Here is a 20,062-nt window from a genome sequence, read left to right as displayed (position 1 = left end):
TCTTATTGTGTCTCTTCTTATTCAATATATTGATAAGTGATTCCTCTTATCTTTAATAAACATATTTGATAATCTTAGTTGGCGTAGGAATTTCAGTTTTAAGGATTTCTTAATTTTTTCAAACTTTCATCCATACTTGCAATATATTTTTATTATTTCCAGTCCCCTTTCTACTTCTCCCAAATGCCTCTCCTTCACTTCATGTCCTCTCATTATTTTTAGAACCTATTGAGTCTAATTAGCAGTAAGGTTTTCTAGACTAACATTTTGACTCATTGCATTACCACATTCTATCACCTCTTCTAAAACCCACAAACAAATAATCGCTCCAGTAACCTTACCCCCAGTGCTGACAGACATCTCAAAATACAAACTGCAAGCATCCTGTAGCAAGCACACTCCATGTACCTGAAAGTCAAGAATACTTGACAACACCATCCCATCAACTTGAGAAATGTTCTCTCCACTTCACATGGCATGCAATATTAAATGGGGAAATGCCAACAACCTGACATTTGGAAAGTATGTGTATATCATCTGCCTTATGCTAAAAACATGTTCCAGAAAACAACCCTAAAATCTCTACCAGCTAACCGTTCCTCAAAGGGCTTTAAGGACCTGTCTAACCTCTCTTCGTTGTAAGGTGCTTAATTCAAGCCATTAAGCTAACAGACTTTCATGTCTAATTCTTTAAGCTTTATCTGAGTATTTCAAACATATGCTTCCTTCTAGGTTTCTTCCACACCAACATTAAGAAAATAAAAATCTCTTTAGTGATATAAGAGGAATCAAATGATATATTTGTTATCTCACTTTTTCTCTTTCTATCCTACCTTCATGGGAAGTTTTTGGCATAAAAATGGATGCTTACCCATTAATGTCAAGCACCTGTCCTATTGTCTCATGCTTTTGCTGTAAATCAGGAGAATCTCTTTAAACCTGCCTGCGTCTCTAATGAGAACATCTTAGCAAACAGCCATAGCTTGAGGAGTTTAGCTGGGGTTAAATCAAAGTCAGAAGCCAATAAATCAAGCCTGTCAACCATTTCGAAAATTAAAACAGTATTCAGAAGTCTCTCCTCACACACAAAGTTATATAGTGGTTGATGCCCTTTCATAAAGAATCCCAGAGAGGACAGACAATGCTCCAGGCTGACACAACTGTCAAGGCAAACACTTACAAGACTACCCCCATACTGCACAGAGTCAAAAGCCAAATATGTTAGAGTTAGAAGGTAGGGAGGTAGATAGAGGAGTGTGTGTGTGTGCTGAGGCATAGTTAGCCCAGGCTGGCCTCAAACTCACTAAGCTCTCTATAACTCACTATGTAGTTAGTCAAGGATGACCTTGACCTTTAACCCTCTTCCACTTCCGGAGTGCTGGGATTAGAAATGGAGGCCACTACACTTGTTTTATACAGTGCTTGGGATAGAGGCCTGGGTTTTCTGCCTGTCAGGGAAGCATTTTACTAACCGAGCCCCAGGTCTATTTTTCCTCTAGATTTTAACAAGAAAGAAGTAATAAAATAAAAACGAATGGATTCTTTTTGTATATCTGTTTTCTATTTGACCTGTCCTTCCCAGGACCAGTTTCAGTTGCAGGTATCTGAGAAGACTTCTAGCATAAGGCCTTTGAGACAGGTAGTGTAGGGCCCTTATATTATATATTTTAAGGAGTAAAGGCCACCGAGTATTTAACATCTGGTAATTATCTAGTCCCATCTACCCACAGAAGGTTGGTTGGTTTGGCAAATGGACTATTTTTGTTGGTAAGTCAATAAAAGCTTCTTCAATGTAAAGAGGGTCCCTCATTAGCCATGAATTCTGTGGACACAGATTCACTAATTAATGGTTACATGAAAATTTTCAGTATGTCTACTGAGGTCTCTGTTTGATCTTAACCAAATGCCTGAAATGATGGCTGATGAGTTCTACATGAAATACACAGAAAAGAACAAGCAGCAGCTACAACTTTGACGCACTAGAAAACCAACAGGAAGAGTAGATAATTGACCCAGAATGGAGACCATGTGATTTTTGGAAACAAAGAATATCAATGGAAAAATGTTATACCAAACTCTTAGGATAACAACAGATGCTTTTTAACCTGGCAGTTTCTCTAGTAAATTGTCATCTAGAAATGAGAAATATGATAACACAAACACAAATATACACATATACATACATACCCATACATTGGCAGAAATCTACCACAAGTCGTTTTGTTTCATACCAACTTATGACTTACGGGAAGAAGTCTTCATCAATAAATAAGTGAATGTCAAATATTAGGTGGAGACAGGTTCCATCTTGAACACTGAACACGATATTTAGCCTTTTTCAAGATAGATGCCCTAGTTTCAGGAACTCAGTTTACTATTTTTGTCAGAGGCCCCTGAATTAAACTAGAGACAAAATGAGAACCAGAAGGCTACCTTTTGGCTCTCCCTTCCCATCTCAAATGCCCACTGTAAAATTCTAAGCTATGATATTCACCATATGTGAACATGTTCCAGTTAATTTCAGTAATGTTCTCTGGTTTGCAAAAATAAGAATAATTAGTACTCTTTCTTGAAAGCTACGGACCCTTTTCCTATGACTGTTTGCCTGTACCTCTCTCAAATATATAATACAATGAGCTTAATCTGGAAAATTTGCTTTTGTTTGATTCTGCAGTCCTGAGACTTGAACACTGGGCCTCACATGCTAGGCAAACTCCACTACTAAGTGTATATTGTCTACCTTAGTTATTTTTTGAGACTATCTCCTCTATTACATCATCAACTGGTGCAGCAACATGATCAAGAGAGAGCTTCCGTTGTCAAGAAAACAATCCTGTGTTGGTTTATAGTGTTTATTAGCACAGATACCCAATATGTCTGATTCTCCACCAGAAGACACCACAGGATTGCACTTCCCCCACTCATTGTGGCTAGAAATTCCAGTTACAGCTCAGCAATGAGCTGTGTTTAGCATCACCTCCTACTGGGTATTTCATAGCTGCAGGGGGACCCCATGTGCTCTTTTCCCCAGTTTTCATCACAGTGACTCTGCCATTAGCTTGAACCCCAAAGCAATGCTAAGCAGAGCTCTCTTGTTCATCAGCACTAGATAAAGCTGTGAAATTTCTCATACCTAGGCTTATTTTTAACAGCACAGTAGCTTTTCCTGGCTAAGTGTCACATTAACTATTGTGGTGCTTGGGAAGAAAATGACACCCATAGGCTCACAGGGAGTGGCACTATTAGAATGTGTGGCCATGAAGGTATGGCATTGTTTAAGGAAGTTTATCTCAGTCATTTCCTGCTGCTACCAATCTGGATGTAGGACCCTCAACTCCTTCTCCAGCACCACGCCTGCCTGCCTGCCACTATGCTTCCTGCCATGACAATAATGGACTGAACCTCTGAAACTGTAAGCCAACCCCAAATAAATTTCCTCTATGAGAGTTGCTGTGGTCATGGTATCTCTTTACAGCAATAGAAACCCTAACCAAGACAACGACCTTCATGTATAATATATGAACTAACTTGTAAGTCAATGAAAGATTTTACATTTTATAACTTGTAAGTAAATGAAAGATTTTACATCTAAGGATTTCTGGAGTGGAAAGGTCATTCACGGTTCATTACCTTAATGCATTCATTTACTCTACAACTATTCACTGATCACTGTCTGCATCAGGCAATTGTAGGTTGTCAAGGCGGTGTAGAAAGCAAAAGGAAAAAAATCATATATATTTATATATATACATGTATATATGTGTGTGTATGTGTGTGTATGTATATATGTGTGTATATATGTATATATGTGTATGTATATGTGTATATACACACATACACACATATACATACATACATACATACATACATACTTTATATGATCATCTCATCCTCATGGGATTGAATTCAGATGTCATGACGGGGTATATGCACAGGTTATTTGCATTGCTCAGTGGAAGCCTCATTTTTATGCTGAGATTTCAACAGGACAGAACTCCCTGTATATAGACCCAAGATGAAGAAATTTCCAGGAGCTTCCAACAAGGAGTGACAGCCCGTGCAGAAACAAGCTTATTGGAAAGAGAAGATACAGTGAAGGCCAGCATCCTGCAGTGGTGGGAGGAAAATGCTGCACGATAAAGTTAGAGGCCGACAGGATAAAACCACCAGGCTCCTCCATTGAAATATAAAGATTGGATTGGGCTTTCTGTGTACTGACATATACTAGAGAGTTTTGAGCACATTTTGTATACTTTCAGTTCATAAAAATGTGTTCTAAGAACCTGGAGAGATGGCCTGGTGGTAAAGGGTGCTGTTCTCCCAGAGGACCCGAGCCTGCTTCCCAGTACTCATAACCATCAGACTTCAAACACCAGCTCCATGATGTGAGGAACAAAGGTCCAGTGCTCATTCTGGCCACTGAAAGCACTCACATCATGTGCATACACACACATACACATACACATACACATACACATACACATACACACACACACACAGAGTGAGAGAGAGAGAGAGAGAGAGAGAGAGAGAGAGAGAGAGAGAGAGAGAAATGTGTTATTTAAAAAATGTGCTCTGGCTATTGTATGAAGAATGGATTATGGTAGAGTAGAAGATTGAGACAACTCTTCCTGAATGGAATAGCTGTGTGTGGAAGTGAAAAGGCTAGGGGCAGTGGGAGTGTGGGAAGATGGAGTCACACAAAACTAGAAGTGCAGATGCAATCATCCATGGCTCCAAGAGAGGAAAAAGAATCAGGTACAACCTTCAAATGCTTACCTCTAAAAACTGGGCACATTATACCATTAATGACAGCTTGATTAAAAGTGCAGAAAATGAAGGAAATTAAGAGCTCTGTCGTACACATGTTAGGTAGAACATGACTTCTTGTAAACTTGAACAACAGATGAAATGTATATTTCAGAAACTCGGGAGAAAGATAGGAGCTGAGGGCAGAAACCAAAAGATGCTGCCTTCGAGATAATTGTATAGTCATAAAGTTTATGAAGCTGTACATATGCATACATACACACAGAAAGACACACAACACATACACAGAGAGAGAGCGAGAGAGAGAGAGAAATACAACTACAAATTAGATATATGACATGTCAGAGCCCCTCACACAGAGACGGGGACTCAAATCCATAGGGCTGCAGGCTAGTGTTTTAGCACAGAGAAAAGAGATGAGAAACTAACAATAAGTAAACCTTAACTAAGTAATCCTGACTGGCTTCCAAATGCCCAGTCTCTGACGACTAAATGCACTCAGCACCCCTGACCATCTAGTGATTACCTTTCCTGACATTTTCTTATATGCAAAAAATACCCATTTCATCATGATGGCAAGAGAAGAGTGTGACACTTTCTATTTTTAGAACTCCCATCTTTTGGTCCCTCCATGTTACCATAGGCAACTGGGGCTTTGATTTAAACACACATAACCTATTTGTACATGTTCACACACACAGTCAGAAGTACTGGCTGTGGGAATCACTTATGCAGACAAAATTGCTTATGTCATTATTCTTTTCTCAAAAGATGATATTGAAGCAAGGCAGGCAAAGAATGCTAGGGTGAATTGCAGGAGGTAACGGTGATGACCCAGAGATGGCGCAGAGCAAGGATGACTTAGTAAAGCAGCTGTGAACCTTATTCCTCACCCGTACAAGAGAAGTCATCCACACGGATGTATCCTGGGATGCAGTCACAGCGATATAACCCCGGCAAGTTGACACACACCGTGTTGGCATGACAGTAGTGCATCTTTGCTGCACACTCATCAATATCTAAAAAAAAGAGGAAAAAGAATTATGGTTAGTGGAGCAATCGGGTCAGAGTATAATTGCCCTGTAATGACATCATGGAAGGTGAATGGTCACTGGTGTCAGGAGTAAAAGCAAGGCACATTAAATCGGAATGCTTAAGTACAAAGCCAGCTGGTGCACTGGAACCCATTCTGAGCTGAGAGTATTCTAGAAAGGTTCATGGAGAAGTGCCACAGTTGAGAACCCAAGGAGGGTGAAGATGAACCCAATTGTTAATTTCTCACTGAGGGAGAAACTCTCTTTAAATGTCCCAAATCAAGGAGCTATGTATCTGTCACACTGAGGCCTATTAATATGCATTGGGCATTCCTGGGACATGGTGCCACTTTCATCAGCAAGATCAAGGAATTCAGTCCCTCTCTGCTCATGTGTCTGACTGAGACATGCTTTAATCCATCTGTTACCAAATGAAGCTGCAGCCATTTCCTCCACACTGTACCCTAGATTGAAGACAGCAACTGATTTGGGGATGCAAAATCTGCACTTTGGTGCTTTCACCTGGAGATGTGTACCAGGTGATGAGCTCACGCTACAGACCACAGCATTCTCTTTGGGATGAAGGTCAGAGAGACACCTGCTTTCTAAAAGTAATTCCCGATGAAGATGAAAATACCTTACCACTGTAAACATTGGGTTCAGTCTTTTCTAGAAGTTAGGTTTTCAGATTTTGATTTATGTTCATTGTGTTCAAAGTACAATTACATAATTATTGGTGGGGTTGTTAAAACAACACAGAAACCCAAGACAGAAAAATGTGAGATCTAGTTCAGGGTCTGATAGTCACTATCAGAGACTTGCATTTGATACTCTGAACCTTTAGGCCCTCATTAGCTTGCCCTTTGTGGCAGTTCTGAACCAAATGCTGTGTACCTCCCAAGCATCAACTAGCTTGATTTGAATGTAACTCCACTATCAAAGTGTACACATCACCTTATTTTAAAGTCTAGAAAATGAGGTTCAGAGAAGTTAAGTTATCTGTCAGAGTCACCCCACTTAATGTGCTACACATGGGACTTGAATTTCTATGTCTCTTATTAGCTATAACATCAGCTGAAAGGCCCTTGAAGTTGAAACAGTCAAATCCAGTTTATTCAATAATTACGACATCCAAATATTTTAATTTATAGAAAAGAGAAAAAATGGCTATAGCAAGTCACTAGAAAACTCATTTATCTGTTTGTTTTTTCTTAAGAAACATAATTTGATTTATTTCCCAATAAAGCACAGTGGAATAAAATTAGACTCTTTTCAGGTCTAAAGAGCTGTCAACCTATAAATAAGAGTTATTGTTGGGTAATTGAGGTCTTAGGAGGAGACCTACAGTTAACAAGACTCTAGTAACCTTGGTATGAGGGGGAAAAAGCACCACAATGTAATGAAAGAACTCAAGCAGCCAACAACGTCCTCTGTGCCAGTCTGTGTCTCAAGAGAGTGTTCCAGGGAACCTCACTGGCAGCGGAAATCCTGAGAGAGAAACAGAGTCACAGTGTCAGCACCATACTTCTTTTGTGCAATCACAGTCAGAGGTAGAGCGCCTGATGCACTGTTTTGAAAGTGTCCTAGTATTGCTATTGCTGTGAACACACATTATGGCCAAAGCAACTTGAGAAAGAAAGGGTTTATTTGGCTTACACATCCATATCACCATCCATCATCAAAGGAAGTCAGTACGGGGAACTCAAACAGGGCAGGAACCTTGAGGCAGGAGTTGATGCAGATGCTATGGAGGAGTGCTGCTTACTGGCTTACTCCCCATGGCTTGCTCGGCCTGATTTCTTATAGAACCTAGGAGCATCAACCAAGGGATGGCACCACCCACAATGGGCTGGGCCCTCCTCCACCAATCACTAATTAAGAAAATCCCCTACTGCTGGGATCTTATGGAGGAATTTTCTTAGTTGAGGTTCCCTCCTCTTTCTCAGATGACTATAGCTTGTATCAAGTTGGCATAAAACTAGCTCACACAAAAAGCAACTTGTAGTTATTGTTCATTGCAAGCCTTCAGTATGACCATAGAGTGGTGGTGGATAAACTGGTGGAAGTGAAAGGCTGTAAACATAAGAAAAGCCAGGTATAAAGAAAGGTTGTGGTGGTAGCACTATTCATACAGTTTTTCATATTTTTGGACACAACAAGATCACATGTCCACATCCTCATCTCATTTAAGCATGGCTACATGACTGCACATGAAGTTTGAGTGTAACAGCATCCAGCTGAGTAGAAACATACAGTAAGCCAGCATCTGCCCCTACATCTGCATCAGAGCCACCATCTGCCCCTACATTTGCTTGTTGCTGACTTAGAAACCACAGAAACATACTCAGGGATCAAGAAGGGATCCTGAGTCACAAGTGGGTCATCAAATAGGCATTATTAACATCTTGCATGATAGAGAAATACGTCTCCACTGAGATATGTCCTTGAACCTTCTCTAACCATTATAAAGAGTTACCTCAAAGAAAATGGATCTTAAAAGAATATGAATTGATTAGGTAAGGAATGTGGGTGGGTATTCAGAGGAGAAACTAGAGAAGAAACCTTTTAAGTCTCTGTGGAGTTAGAAGGGGAGAGAGAATCACTGAACATTTGACCTTTAAGAACCTAATTCATCAGTTGCAGTGGTGTATGATAGCAGGATATACTGAAGAGGTGAAGGCAGGAGGGTCATGTGTTTGAAGCCAGTCTGAGCCACATCTTTGGGAGCTGGTGATAATGGTTCAAAGTTTAAGAAAATGTACTTCTCTCTTGGAAGACCAGAATTCAGTGTTCGGCACACAAATGTGGTGTTTTGTAACCACTGTAACTACAGCTTCAATATATAGCCTCTTTTGGCCTCCACAAAAAGTTTCATTCATGTATACATTCTCCCACCCCAACACACACACACACACACAAACAAACAACTTTTTAAAGCATTTAAATAGTAAAAAAAAAACATTAATTAGTCTTTACTGAGCCTGACAGTAGAATAATGAGCAAATTGCCACTTTGGACCTCACAGCATATAAAACCTTGGATAATTTTTTTTGCCAAAAATAGGAGACTTTCTCACAAGGTATTTTACATACTCTGAGAGGGTCACAGAGGAGGGTCACAGAACATTTCTCTGTTCAGAAAGAAGTCTGTGGAGGTGCCGATTCATCTGACACTTGAAGTAGGAGTGAAACAGAGAAGAGAGAAACGATGCACCACATGGCAGAGGGTGATCCAGGAGACTGATACAGGAAGCTTTGCCTACTGAAAACAGGGCTGAGGAGAAAGCAAAGCTCAGGCAAGTTCCCACTGGACCTCTCGGCCCACATCAAGGAACTTGGACTTTATCAGGGCAGTGACACAATCCAATTTCTGTTTTTAAAATATCACTCAAGCTGTAGGAGAGGGAATTGATGGGAGCAGGCCAAGCTGAGGGCTAAATCACATTGGTATTGTGCTCACAGCCACACTGACATCCTTTTCACTCTGCTGGGATACCCAACCATTCCTCAAGATGAGAAACTAGCCAGGACCTGCCTCTAAGGTGATTCAATCTTCACCCATGGTCACAGCTGACAACTAGGCTGCGGCCCGCAGTGAGCACTTGCCCGTCATGGATGCCTGTCAACTTTTTCCAAGGGGGACTCCTGGCTCATTTCCCTCAGGCCACTGCATGATGGTTGGGAGGCTGCCACCTCTTCTGGATTTGAAGGAGTCATTTTGGTATGGTATGCTTACTTTGGTTCAAATAAACCAATCCATCTCTTTACTTCATAGGCATCTAAGGATTTGAACAAATGTATTTTCAAAACAACAAAGAGAGTGGTTACAAAACTCTATAGAGGATTTCTCACAGAGTTTTAACCAAACTCTTGCTCTCTATAAGCCATGCAAGACTCATGGCCTAGCATCTGAGCTGCTCTGTTTAAATGTCTTATAGTAAGCTTTGTTTTTAGCTCATGCCTCTAATTTTGGCTCTTGCGTGTCTAAAAATTCCATGACAGAGCACCAAAATAAAGATGAAAAAAATCCTCTATAAAATCAAACTGCCACAATCTTATCTTGGTTGTTTAGCTTTCATTCAAACCACCACGTGCAAGAGGCACACTGTGGTACAGGCATACGGGAGGGAGAAGAGAACGAAATGGGGTCACCCCTTTGGGTCCTGGGAGAGAAAGAGGAGGTAACAACTTCTATAGTGTTAGGTTATGGGTGGGGGTGGAACAGTGAGGCACTGCCAAGATAAAGATTGTCTCTCTCCATCCTTAGGGAAAGATATAATGGTGTACAGTTTCAATAGGACTCAAGAGGGCTTCAGAAAGAAAATCTGATTAAAAGGAGAATCAAAACAGAATTAACATCTTCAAAGAGCTGGGAGACCCAGAGAAAACAACCTCCAGAAATAGCTGATATTTTTAAAACTCCCCCCACCCCCAACACACACACAACTGAGATTATTTTAAAGTGAGCCTAGGACAAACACTGCATTTTGTTCGTAGAGAAAGGGCTATAAAAGGTGATGTATAATTAGAAAAGAGAAGAAACTAAAACCATAAGATACTGGTCAAAAGGGTGGGTCATCATGCAGGGAGGGAATGCTGGGATGCACACAGCACAGGGAGACCTCTGACATGGGTGAGACAAGCTGTCGGAGCTTAAGGAAGGGTTCTGGCTGAAGAAAACATTTTGGAGCAGTGGACTCTCTCAAAGTAATGTCCTCCCCAAAGCCAGGAAGCAAAAAAAGGCCGAGTTTGAGTGAGAACCTGGAGTGGTTAAGGCTGAATCTGCCCTATGAAGATGTTGAGTGGAACCATAGTTAACCTGACATTTGCTGAGATTCAAGGAGACAGGGAGGTGAGCTACACTCCTGCTGAGACAAAGGACCAGCACCACAGCTGATGGACGACAATGTCTGCTGTATGTACACAGCAGACACGGTGCTCATCACCCCATGTGTGGCATCTCAACACCAGGTTACCTATTTAACCACTCTAGCAGGTAGGCACCATAGGTCATAATAAGTAAACTGAGGCTCAGAGATTTTTACAGCACTTATAAAAAGCACAAAATTACTTAGCACTAAAACCTTGATTTGGAGACAAGCAATTCAACTTGAAAGGACCTTTCCACTGGTGGTTTTAACACTTATTTCAATTTCAACCCAATGACTTCATGTGTGGCTGCTGTGCTTGTGACATGTACAGGAACAGACAGCTCACCAAATCTGTACCCACTCCCCATGCCACCAATGACATCTATTCAGGTACCACTCTCTCTACTGAAACAGCGGTGCCACCCCAGACATCTCAGTTTTCTTGGCTCCTTTAAACCAAGTCCTCATATTTTTGCACTTTAGGCTCCAGGTCCCAAGGCTCCCAGTTGGGCAGATGCATCCTGTTGCCACCTTGAACCTGTTTCTTCCTATAGCTTCTGCTTCAGTTACTTGCAACCATCCAAGCCTCCAGTGAATTGGAAATTAGCAGAATGCATGGGTTATTTATATGGTTATTCACTGGTGTTAAAGAAACATCTGAAACCTTGCTGCAGTGTATTTGGCTCCAGTAGAATGGAGTTCAGATTGTGATTCATTCATATAAATTGCTTGTCGTCTTTGAAATATTGGAGTTCATCTTCTCGTGGTCTTTTGAGGTAATGAAAACACATGATTTATGTCCCTAGGACAGTGAAGTGGTTTGTTTTCATTTTTTAAATGTATACTTATAGACTTTCAAATGAAACTTGATGTGACAGAATGGTTCTTCACACACCACCAACCTCCATCTACAGGACTTCGGGAGTAAACCCCCACCAACCCAGATTGGGATCAGTGTCATTAAGTTAGAGCACAAATGAAAATTAGCTTGTGGTGTGTGGTCTAGGCAGCACACAGAGGTGTCTGCAAAGATTCTTCTTAATAACATATGATCTATCCAGACTCATTATTTAAGGCTTTCCTAGGCAAGAAAAAAAAAAAATAACCCAGAGAAAGCTGGATACAGAGATGGGCGGAGATTTCAGGCAAAGGAAGGAACAAAGGAAGGAAGACCGTGCCTCCGCTGTTGTGAGTCATGTTCTGAACAAGGACTGTTGGCATTTTCTCTCATTCTTTCTAAATCCTCCAGGGACAGACTTCAGTATCACACGTAGAATCCCTGGAATTTTAGAAGGAGTCCACATGACATCAAGAAACATATATACCCATGTTCTACTCTGAGCAATGAATCAGGGACATGGGCTTGCTGGTCAAAAATTGCATTCTGTTCTTTCTTTATTAAAATGTCTTCAATGCTGAGAATTGAAACAGAACTTTCCATCTATATCATGCAGATATTTGTTTAAATTTCAGTTTCTGCATCTGTGGCATGTATTAGAGCTCCGAGCCACCCTGGCACAGCTCTCTTGGCTTTTCTGTTAATTAGTTGTGGCTCGGGACAAGTGACATTTCCTGAGACCATAGATCTTGTCAAAGTGAGGGATTGGACCCAATACCTGCGAAAGACCCACTGTCTCTAAGGTTCTTGACCCTTTCAGATATTTCTATCAATTCATCTTAAGGTCTTGCATCTGTAGCAGCTCCTGGGCCCCCTTCTCTACTCCCAGGAGGAGCACGTGAACATCCTACATATCTTTCCAAGACAACACCATTCAGACGACTAGAGCCCTCACTGTGGTCCCCTATAAACTGCACTGAAATCTCCCCAGTTAAGACAAGATAACCTATATTCACATGAAAGCAGGTCCAGACAGGCTTTCTGCATACTTTTAAGAGAACCTGCAGGGCAATGTTACCAGCCTGACCTCCTGGCTATGTAGCAATTGAGATGAGAACACAGCAGTGGCGGCCAGCTGGTTGGTATTTTCAAATCAGCTATACTTTCCTTTCCTTATGGGCTGTAGTTACATATTTTTTTAAAGTTTAAGTGTGTGCAATCTCTAAATTGAAACTATAAAAATCCAGCAAGAGCTTAGAGTACAGCAGCTACGCAGAGAGCTACTGGTGAGATGATGGCTGCCTGTCACTGTCAGTCATCCAAATTAATAGAACTGCCAACAAGAATGAGTCCTGGTATGAACTAAGGCTTTAGATGACTATGATCCATCCACAGTATGCTCCCTAACTGCAGCTAATGTACCATCTGGTAGAGATGCTAATATGTGTGGAGAGATGTGGGTGCCATGCCTGTGCCTTCAGTTGTACCATAAGCGTAAAACTAATTAAAAAAAAAAACATAATAGGCTTAGTTTTAAAATCTAGGGAGGATGACAAAACATGGACTGTTTTATGCTTTCTCATAGGAGAAGGTAGAACAAAGCTTTGGACTTGACCATTGGCACCATTGAAAGACAGAGCAAGAAAGATAGAGAGTGGGGATGGGGTGCCCCTGGCACAGACATGATCACTTCTCATCAGCATGCTGGAAGCATATTCAAAGGTCAAGGTCTTCTTATTCCAAAATTGGCACTTAGTACCATGTTCCATTTATCTGTAATTATAGTTTCTTCCTAAATCAAGGGGAAAACAATCAAATGCTTATAGAACCTAGGACTATAAAAGCCAAAGAGAAGTGTGTGTGTGTGTGTGTGTATTCATTGTTTGCATGATAGTATATACACATGTACATGAGAGCATTGCATGTGCATGTATATTTCTGTGTTTTTTGTGTTTGTTGTTTTGCATATGTGTTTATGAGTATATGTGTATAGTGGTTGGTGTGTATGTATGCATGTGGGGGTGGGGGGAATGGTGGGTTGCTATGTGTGTGAGTGTGCAGGCAAAATGTGTCCTTCTCACAAAGAAATGCCTTCTTGATGATGAACCGAGATGTTGAGAAAGCTCCAGCCCAATCCGTCATAAGGGAGCACGGGAGGATCAGTCATATGACAACCCTTAATCATTAGGCATCCCTTAAGAGCATGTATGTGAAGGAACTCATCCAGCACTCACAGCTCTACACGGTACAGGCTAGAGCTTAGTACATTTTCACTTAATTAATTAAGAATTTAGGGCACACCATATTGTGAAATTCCATACAGGTCAGAGCAGATCCAGATGTGAGGATGTGAACACGAGAGACAACTCTGAACTGGATGCTGTGGTCTCTTCTGAAAGATGGGCCAGAGCTTTCATCTTTGGACATGACACAGAAGTTCTAGCATTTCACATCTTCAACCACTGGTTCTGCTCTGCCTTGGGAACATTTCCAGAGGAACCAAATGTATCTGAGATGCTTGTGCCCCCAGGAGGGGTGATGGGAAGAACAGGGAGAAAAGGGGGGAAGAGGGCAAGAAAAACCAGTAAATAAAAATAGGGTGAGGGAAGGAGAGGGAAGGAAAACAATTTTTATAAAGCACCATATAGCTCATTGCTGTGGAGAGAATTGTGTTTCCCCCAAGTGCACATGTTGAAATTCTACCCCTGCCCCCAACACAATGATGTCTAGAGATGAAGGCAACTAGGACTAGATGCAAGCAAAAGAATAAGGCTTGGCATGGTTTTCTAACACTCTTTGGAAGAGATGCTGGAGATTTGACCTTCTTTCCCTTCTAGGTGAGGCTGAGCTGGCCAGCTGCCAGTAACTCAGAATAAGACTCCTCACCAGAGCCTTGCTGTGCTAAGTCCCAGGTCTCAGACTTCCAAACCCCAGAAAAGCAGCAAAGCATCATGAGATTTCACACTACGCAGTGGTTAGTGCTCTATTGTGGCATCATGAGCTGCTTCCCACCATAACCTTTTCCATTTCTCTGTTGCTTAGGGAAATGGGTTTTTGAGTCAAATTCTCCCATTTGTATCAAACAAACATGTTGCCAGCCAGAGCAAATATCTTCAGATTTAAACTCCAAGAGACATTTTGATCTTCCCATGATTGACAAATGTGTCCTGTTACATCATTCTGTTAAAGATTGCTGGTTTGATATGTTTAAAGTATTTTTCCATATTTAGCTATATCAGATACCTGGAAATTCAGGATAACATGTTTGGTTTTTGTCCTGCTGGGCTCAATTTCAGAATCAAACACTGCCATAAAGTAACATTTTCATTTTTGTCTTTGGGAATCACAGTTCACCAATTTTCACCTAATGGTGGCAAAGCATCATGAGAGCACACCCCATGAAATCCTGCCCATCCTGGCACTTCTGACCTTTAAGAATGTCCATATACTGATATTAGCTGTCTGTGAGGACAGAGAGACACCTGGAGTGAAGAGTGATTACTCCTGTCTTGGTCTCTGGCTGTACAGCAGCCGGCCTGAACAGATTTGTGTAAGCTCCACTGCAGATGATGGTAACAACCAAGACCAAGGTAATAATAATAATAATAATAATAATAATAATAATAGGCAAGTTCATGAGATGTAAGCCAGGTGAGCTATCATAGAATATCCTGGACACATGAAAGTAACAGCAATCTTTTGTCTTTGGTACAGTGGGAAAGGGAATCCAAGAGCTGCTGAGGGTCTGCCAGATTGCACAGGCAGTGAAGTTTATGCATGTTGGTGTGATGTGGTTGGGTCTTCAGAAGTCATGCTCATCCAGGAGGGAGGAAGTGGCAGGATGATGGATTGTGTGGGTGCCATTCAAGGCCTCTTGGTGAAAGAACAGGTTCAATGCATAAAGGGGTCTTTGGTCATCGTGTTGTGCTAAGCATAGGCCAAGCACTTTAGGGGCCCAAAAGGTGCAAAGAGACCATGGAGGGTGTGAATCTATAGCACCTACCTTTTTCTAACCCTCTGTGAACACCTTAGTGTCTCTGTTCTAGTAATATTCACCTTCCCTAGTTTATTAAACCGCCTAGTTTATTAAACATCCCTGTAGGCATGTAATCAAATTATTCATTCATCTTTTTCATTCAGTAACCAGAAGAAAATGCACAAACTTTAGCCTTGTAAAAAATAAATAATGGAGGCCTGGAAAAAATGGCTAAGTAGATAGGAATACTTGTTGCTCTTGCAGAGGACACGGGGCTTGTTCCGGTACCCATATTGGGCTCACCACTGTCTTTAACTTGAGCTCCAGAGATTGGATACCCTCTTCTGTTCTCTTGTTCTATATGCACACAGCATAAATACACACAAGGATACATGTAACATAAAGAAAGATAAATGAATAAAAACTAAAAATAAATAAGTTGGTGCCAAAAGTCTAACTCTGACTCAATGGCATCAATTTTTTAAATTATTTTTATTAGATATTGCCTTAATTTACATTTCAAATGCTATCCCAAAAGTCCCCTATACCCTCCCCCACCCTGTTCCCCTACCCACTCACTCCCACTTCTTGGCCCTGGCTTTCCCCTGTACTGGGGCATATAAAGTTTGGCATCAAATTAATAAGTGACCAAACACCTGGCTCCAAGATTTATTCCTGTGGACCAAAGATGAAAGACACAATCTGGGTTCAGGGAAGCCACTCCCCCTTACCTACCATTAGTATGCTGCAAGACCATCAACTACAATTTCCTCCTGCATTCTCCAAGGGGGAGGGGTTGGTTTCTTTAGATAGAATAAGTATCTTAAACTGAAGTCAATATTACTCCTACTTCCAGATTCTTGTACATTTAACAGAATCACAGTAGAAAAACCAGAGGTTGTTAAAGCTAATCCTCAAAAAACCACTGGGTCCAGACTCCCATCTATTGCCAAGCAAATAAAAAGAGAAAATAGAGCAGAAAAGAAAGAGAAGAACATTGGAATGTAACCCAATTTCTTCTGAGAAAACAATCCAAAAGTATGATAGACTACATTATCAGGAAAACAGGAAATGGAAGAAAAAACTCTTGCACCTAAAGTAACAATAGCAAACATTTATGTACAGTTTTGTAATCAGTATGGCAGTATGGCTCCTTGTATTAATTCCTGGTGTCCTCATGGCACTGCCCATTGGTGGATTCTGTTTAACCTCTCAAGTCTACAAAGGAAGAGTGAAGTAGGAGAAGAAAGAATGAGTAAGAATAAGTAGCCTGACCAAGGTCACACAGCACGGAAGGAGTGAGATAAGATAACCCTGTTTGTACCCTCCAGTACCCTGGCCTACAGCCCTGTCCCACCCTCCAGCACCCTGGTCTACAGCCCTGTCCTACCCTCCACCACCATGGCCTACAGCCCCTGCTCCTATGCTCCACACTCTGGTCGGTTTACTCAGGTCCTGTTTCTTTTGCTTGCTTCCTGTGATTTGTTATTTATGGTTTCATCTCCCAGGGACTACTGAATTTTAGGAGAAGGAGGATTCCATAGGTGGGGAGATACCAGGAGATAGGGAATAACGGAGGCTAGAGGATCCCAGGCACTGGGAGATGCTGAGAAATGGTATTACAGAGCATGGAGGACTGCAGTGGGGGCTCAGGGCTAGAAGCAGGAGGACGGAGTAACTAGGGCTTCTCTGGTTCAGAGTTTCTGTTCAGGGTTCTCAATGGTTTAGAAAGAGAGTGATGACGGTTGTCAGTTATAACTGCTAAACTGTTCACTTAAGATGGCTAAATTGAGCTAAGCACGGGGGCAAAGGACTGTAATCCTAGAACTCAACAGATTAAGGAAGAAGGACTCTTGTGAACCTGAAGGTAATCTACCTCATAGAGTCAGTATCAGGCCAGTTGAGGCTACATGATAAAACCCCATCTCATGAACATGCAAAAGTGGTTAAATTTATCAACTTATCTTCCTTAAATAGGTAAATTGAACAGTGTAAGAATTTTATCTCAATATAGTTGTCTCAACACGAGAAGGCAGTAGACAAAACTGTACTTCGTGTGTGTGTGTGTGTGTGTGTGTGTGTGTGTGTGTGTTTTAAAAATACTGTGGTGAATCTCAGCCCACATTTCTGCCGAATTGCAGCTTAGTGTCACCTCTTAGTGTTTTTGAACCTGGACTTGCCCATCTGAGGGATGGGTTTGCCACTATGAAGGTTCTATGAGCTAGCCTGCACGGTCGTGGACACCAACAAGAATCCTCAAGCATCTTGAAGCTTCTCTTTTCTTTGATTCAGGGGCTATTGTGTATAGACTATCAGGCTTCTCCTCTTGATCAGACTTGGAGATCTAAGGAAAAGATATTATCCACTCAAGGTTGGGTGCCACCTTCTCTTTTATAGAGCCAGCCACACCCTTCACAAGACTCTTCCTGCCTTACCCTGGAACTCCCTGCCTAAAACTGCCATTGTGAGGTTTAACAATAGCATATACTGTGTGTGCTCATGAGCCTGTGAATGTGTGTATGTGCATGTATGTGTACATAAGTGTGTGTGTATGGTTAGTTTCCTTTAATGTCTTTGCTCTAAAAAAAAAAAAAAACAAAAACAAAAAACAGCCTCAGAATTTAAGGCTTTTGAAGCTTATTTAGGAATGTGAAAATAAGAGAAAATCCTTGAATAAATAGTCTGATAACAAAGATCATTGTCATCCCACCTTGGATAAATAAAACAATTTAGGCAAAAAAAAATAAATCTCAGATGCCATGATGCCATATACCAGCATTTCCCAGAGGCTGAAAGGATGCTAGAATCTCTCATTTAGATGTATTCTGTGATCTAGTACAGAGATCTGATAGTGGCTACTGAGTTTTAGAAGATAACCCCTAAGCATAATAGGGGATCAAAGGGAGGGAAGGAAGGAGGGAGGGAGGGAGGGAGGAAGGGAGGGAGGGAGGGATAAAAATTGGCAGAATTAGGAGATACATATTTTCAAATGCTATTCTCAGACCTGAGGAAAAGACTAGATGCATAAAATGCTGTCAGAGTCTGGGGTGCCCTGTCCTCCCCAGGCTTGTGGCCAAGGAGACCTGCTTTAGTATTAACAATTTTGGGTAAAACAACCAGGCCCCTCTTAGAAGCACCATTAAAACTCTCACTGGTCTTTTCATGCCTTACTCTGTCTTAGGGACCCAGGCTAGGGTGATGGAGATAGACATGGGTACCTTTTCCTCTCAGGAGCACAGCTGGCCGGGAGTGAATCTGGGTGACAGTAGCTGAGAAGTTCCAAGCATGGCCATGCCTGCCATGAGACTTGGCAAGAGAGATGTAAACAGAGGACACAGGCAGGCTGAAGACACTTGAAAGGAAATATGTCAAGAAAAGTCAGAAGGGCAGGGAGCATCTGAAACAGGCCCGGCTTGATGAAACCTGGAAGGAAGGGTGGATGAAGACAAACCATGTGAAGGAAGGAAACCCCCAGTAGAAGCATCATTAGTGAAACAGCAATGGTATGAACTAGCCCTGTTGGTGACTGTGGGTTTATTGGTTAAGAGGAACATCAGGAATGTGAATATGGGCAAGCCTTGAATGTCATGTGAAGACCTGGACTCTACCCTGAGAACTACTACAATGTGCATTTGACATGAAGATGGGCCCATTTCTTCCCCCATTTTTTATACTGAGTGAATAATTTAGCATAGCATTCAATAACAAATACCCCTCAAGTCCTTCTATAGCTTTCCCTCTCTGTCTCTCATTTAAATTTATTTTTTCCTAAAATTTCAAGTCATTGTCATAAGGTATTTGAGCATACACATTAACTTTGGAAAGAAGTTGATTAAATTCTTTGAACTGATAAACATGAATGAGATTTGTGCATTTATTGAGAGGAGCAATTTCTGTTTTTTTTTCCCCCACTGTTATATATTTGTAAAGGCACACATGAACTCATCTAGAATTATTAATGTGTTCTGAGGTAAGGAATCACTGATGATTTTAAAGTCATCAACCTGGAAGCAAGGCTGAGCCTGACCATCAGGAGAAGCTCAGCAGGTGTGACAAGAGCGCGCATAGATTAGGAGAGACAGCCACCTGCAGTGAGTTTGCACACAGAGCGAAAACCACGTAAGAGCCTGGAGCAGGAAGATTCCGCCTGAAGATCAGTCTACTGAAGTTTGTAATTTTGTGGATCACATTCAAGGAATAGAGGGTCAAGAGCACAGGAAGTAGAATGAATATGAAGCTGGCCATAGGCCAAAAGGTAAAGATCTTGAGGCTGAACTCTTGCCCGCAATAATAGCAAGGATTTTCGTGAAGATGAAATCCAAGCCACGAGGAATCAAAGGCTTCAGCGAACAAGGGAGGAGGCCAAGAGATTTGTCAACGATGACAAGTAGATAGGGTCACAGGTGTGGTAAGCAGATGGCTGGGAGTTCTGAGGAGAAAGGTTTTCCATAAGGAAAAGAATACTTGACATAAGGCGAAGCTGACTTTGAAGAAGCTGAGCTGACTCTGGGCTCGGGGAACACCAAATGTTAAGAGAAAAGCAGCCCCTGCTAACAGCTGTGTCTACAAGGGAA

General features: G+C 41.5%; 1 protein-coding gene across 1 annotated transcript in view; it reads right to left on the bottom strand.

Moving 5' to 3' along the window:
- The window catches only part of Nell1 (neural EGFL like 1), an 807,173-nt gene that overhangs the window by 385,219 nt on the left and 401,892 nt on the right, over positions 1 to 20,062 (bottom strand). The window contains exon 13 of the mRNA XM_021166735.2: positions 5,664 to 5,789. Coding sequence (XP_021022394.1) covers positions 5,664 to 5,789 — 126 coding nt within the window. The remainder of the gene's footprint in view (positions 1 to 5,663; positions 5,790 to 20,062) is intronic.

This window comes from Mus caroli, chromosome 7 (assembly GCF_900094665.2).
Source record: "Mus caroli chromosome 7, CAROLI_EIJ_v1.1, whole genome shotgun sequence".
NCBI classification, from domain to species: domain Eukaryota; kingdom Metazoa; phylum Chordata; class Mammalia; order Rodentia; family Muridae; genus Mus; species Mus caroli.
The sequence above is the reverse complement of the archived record's forward strand: the minus strand, read 5'-3'. Positions and strand labels throughout refer to the sequence as shown.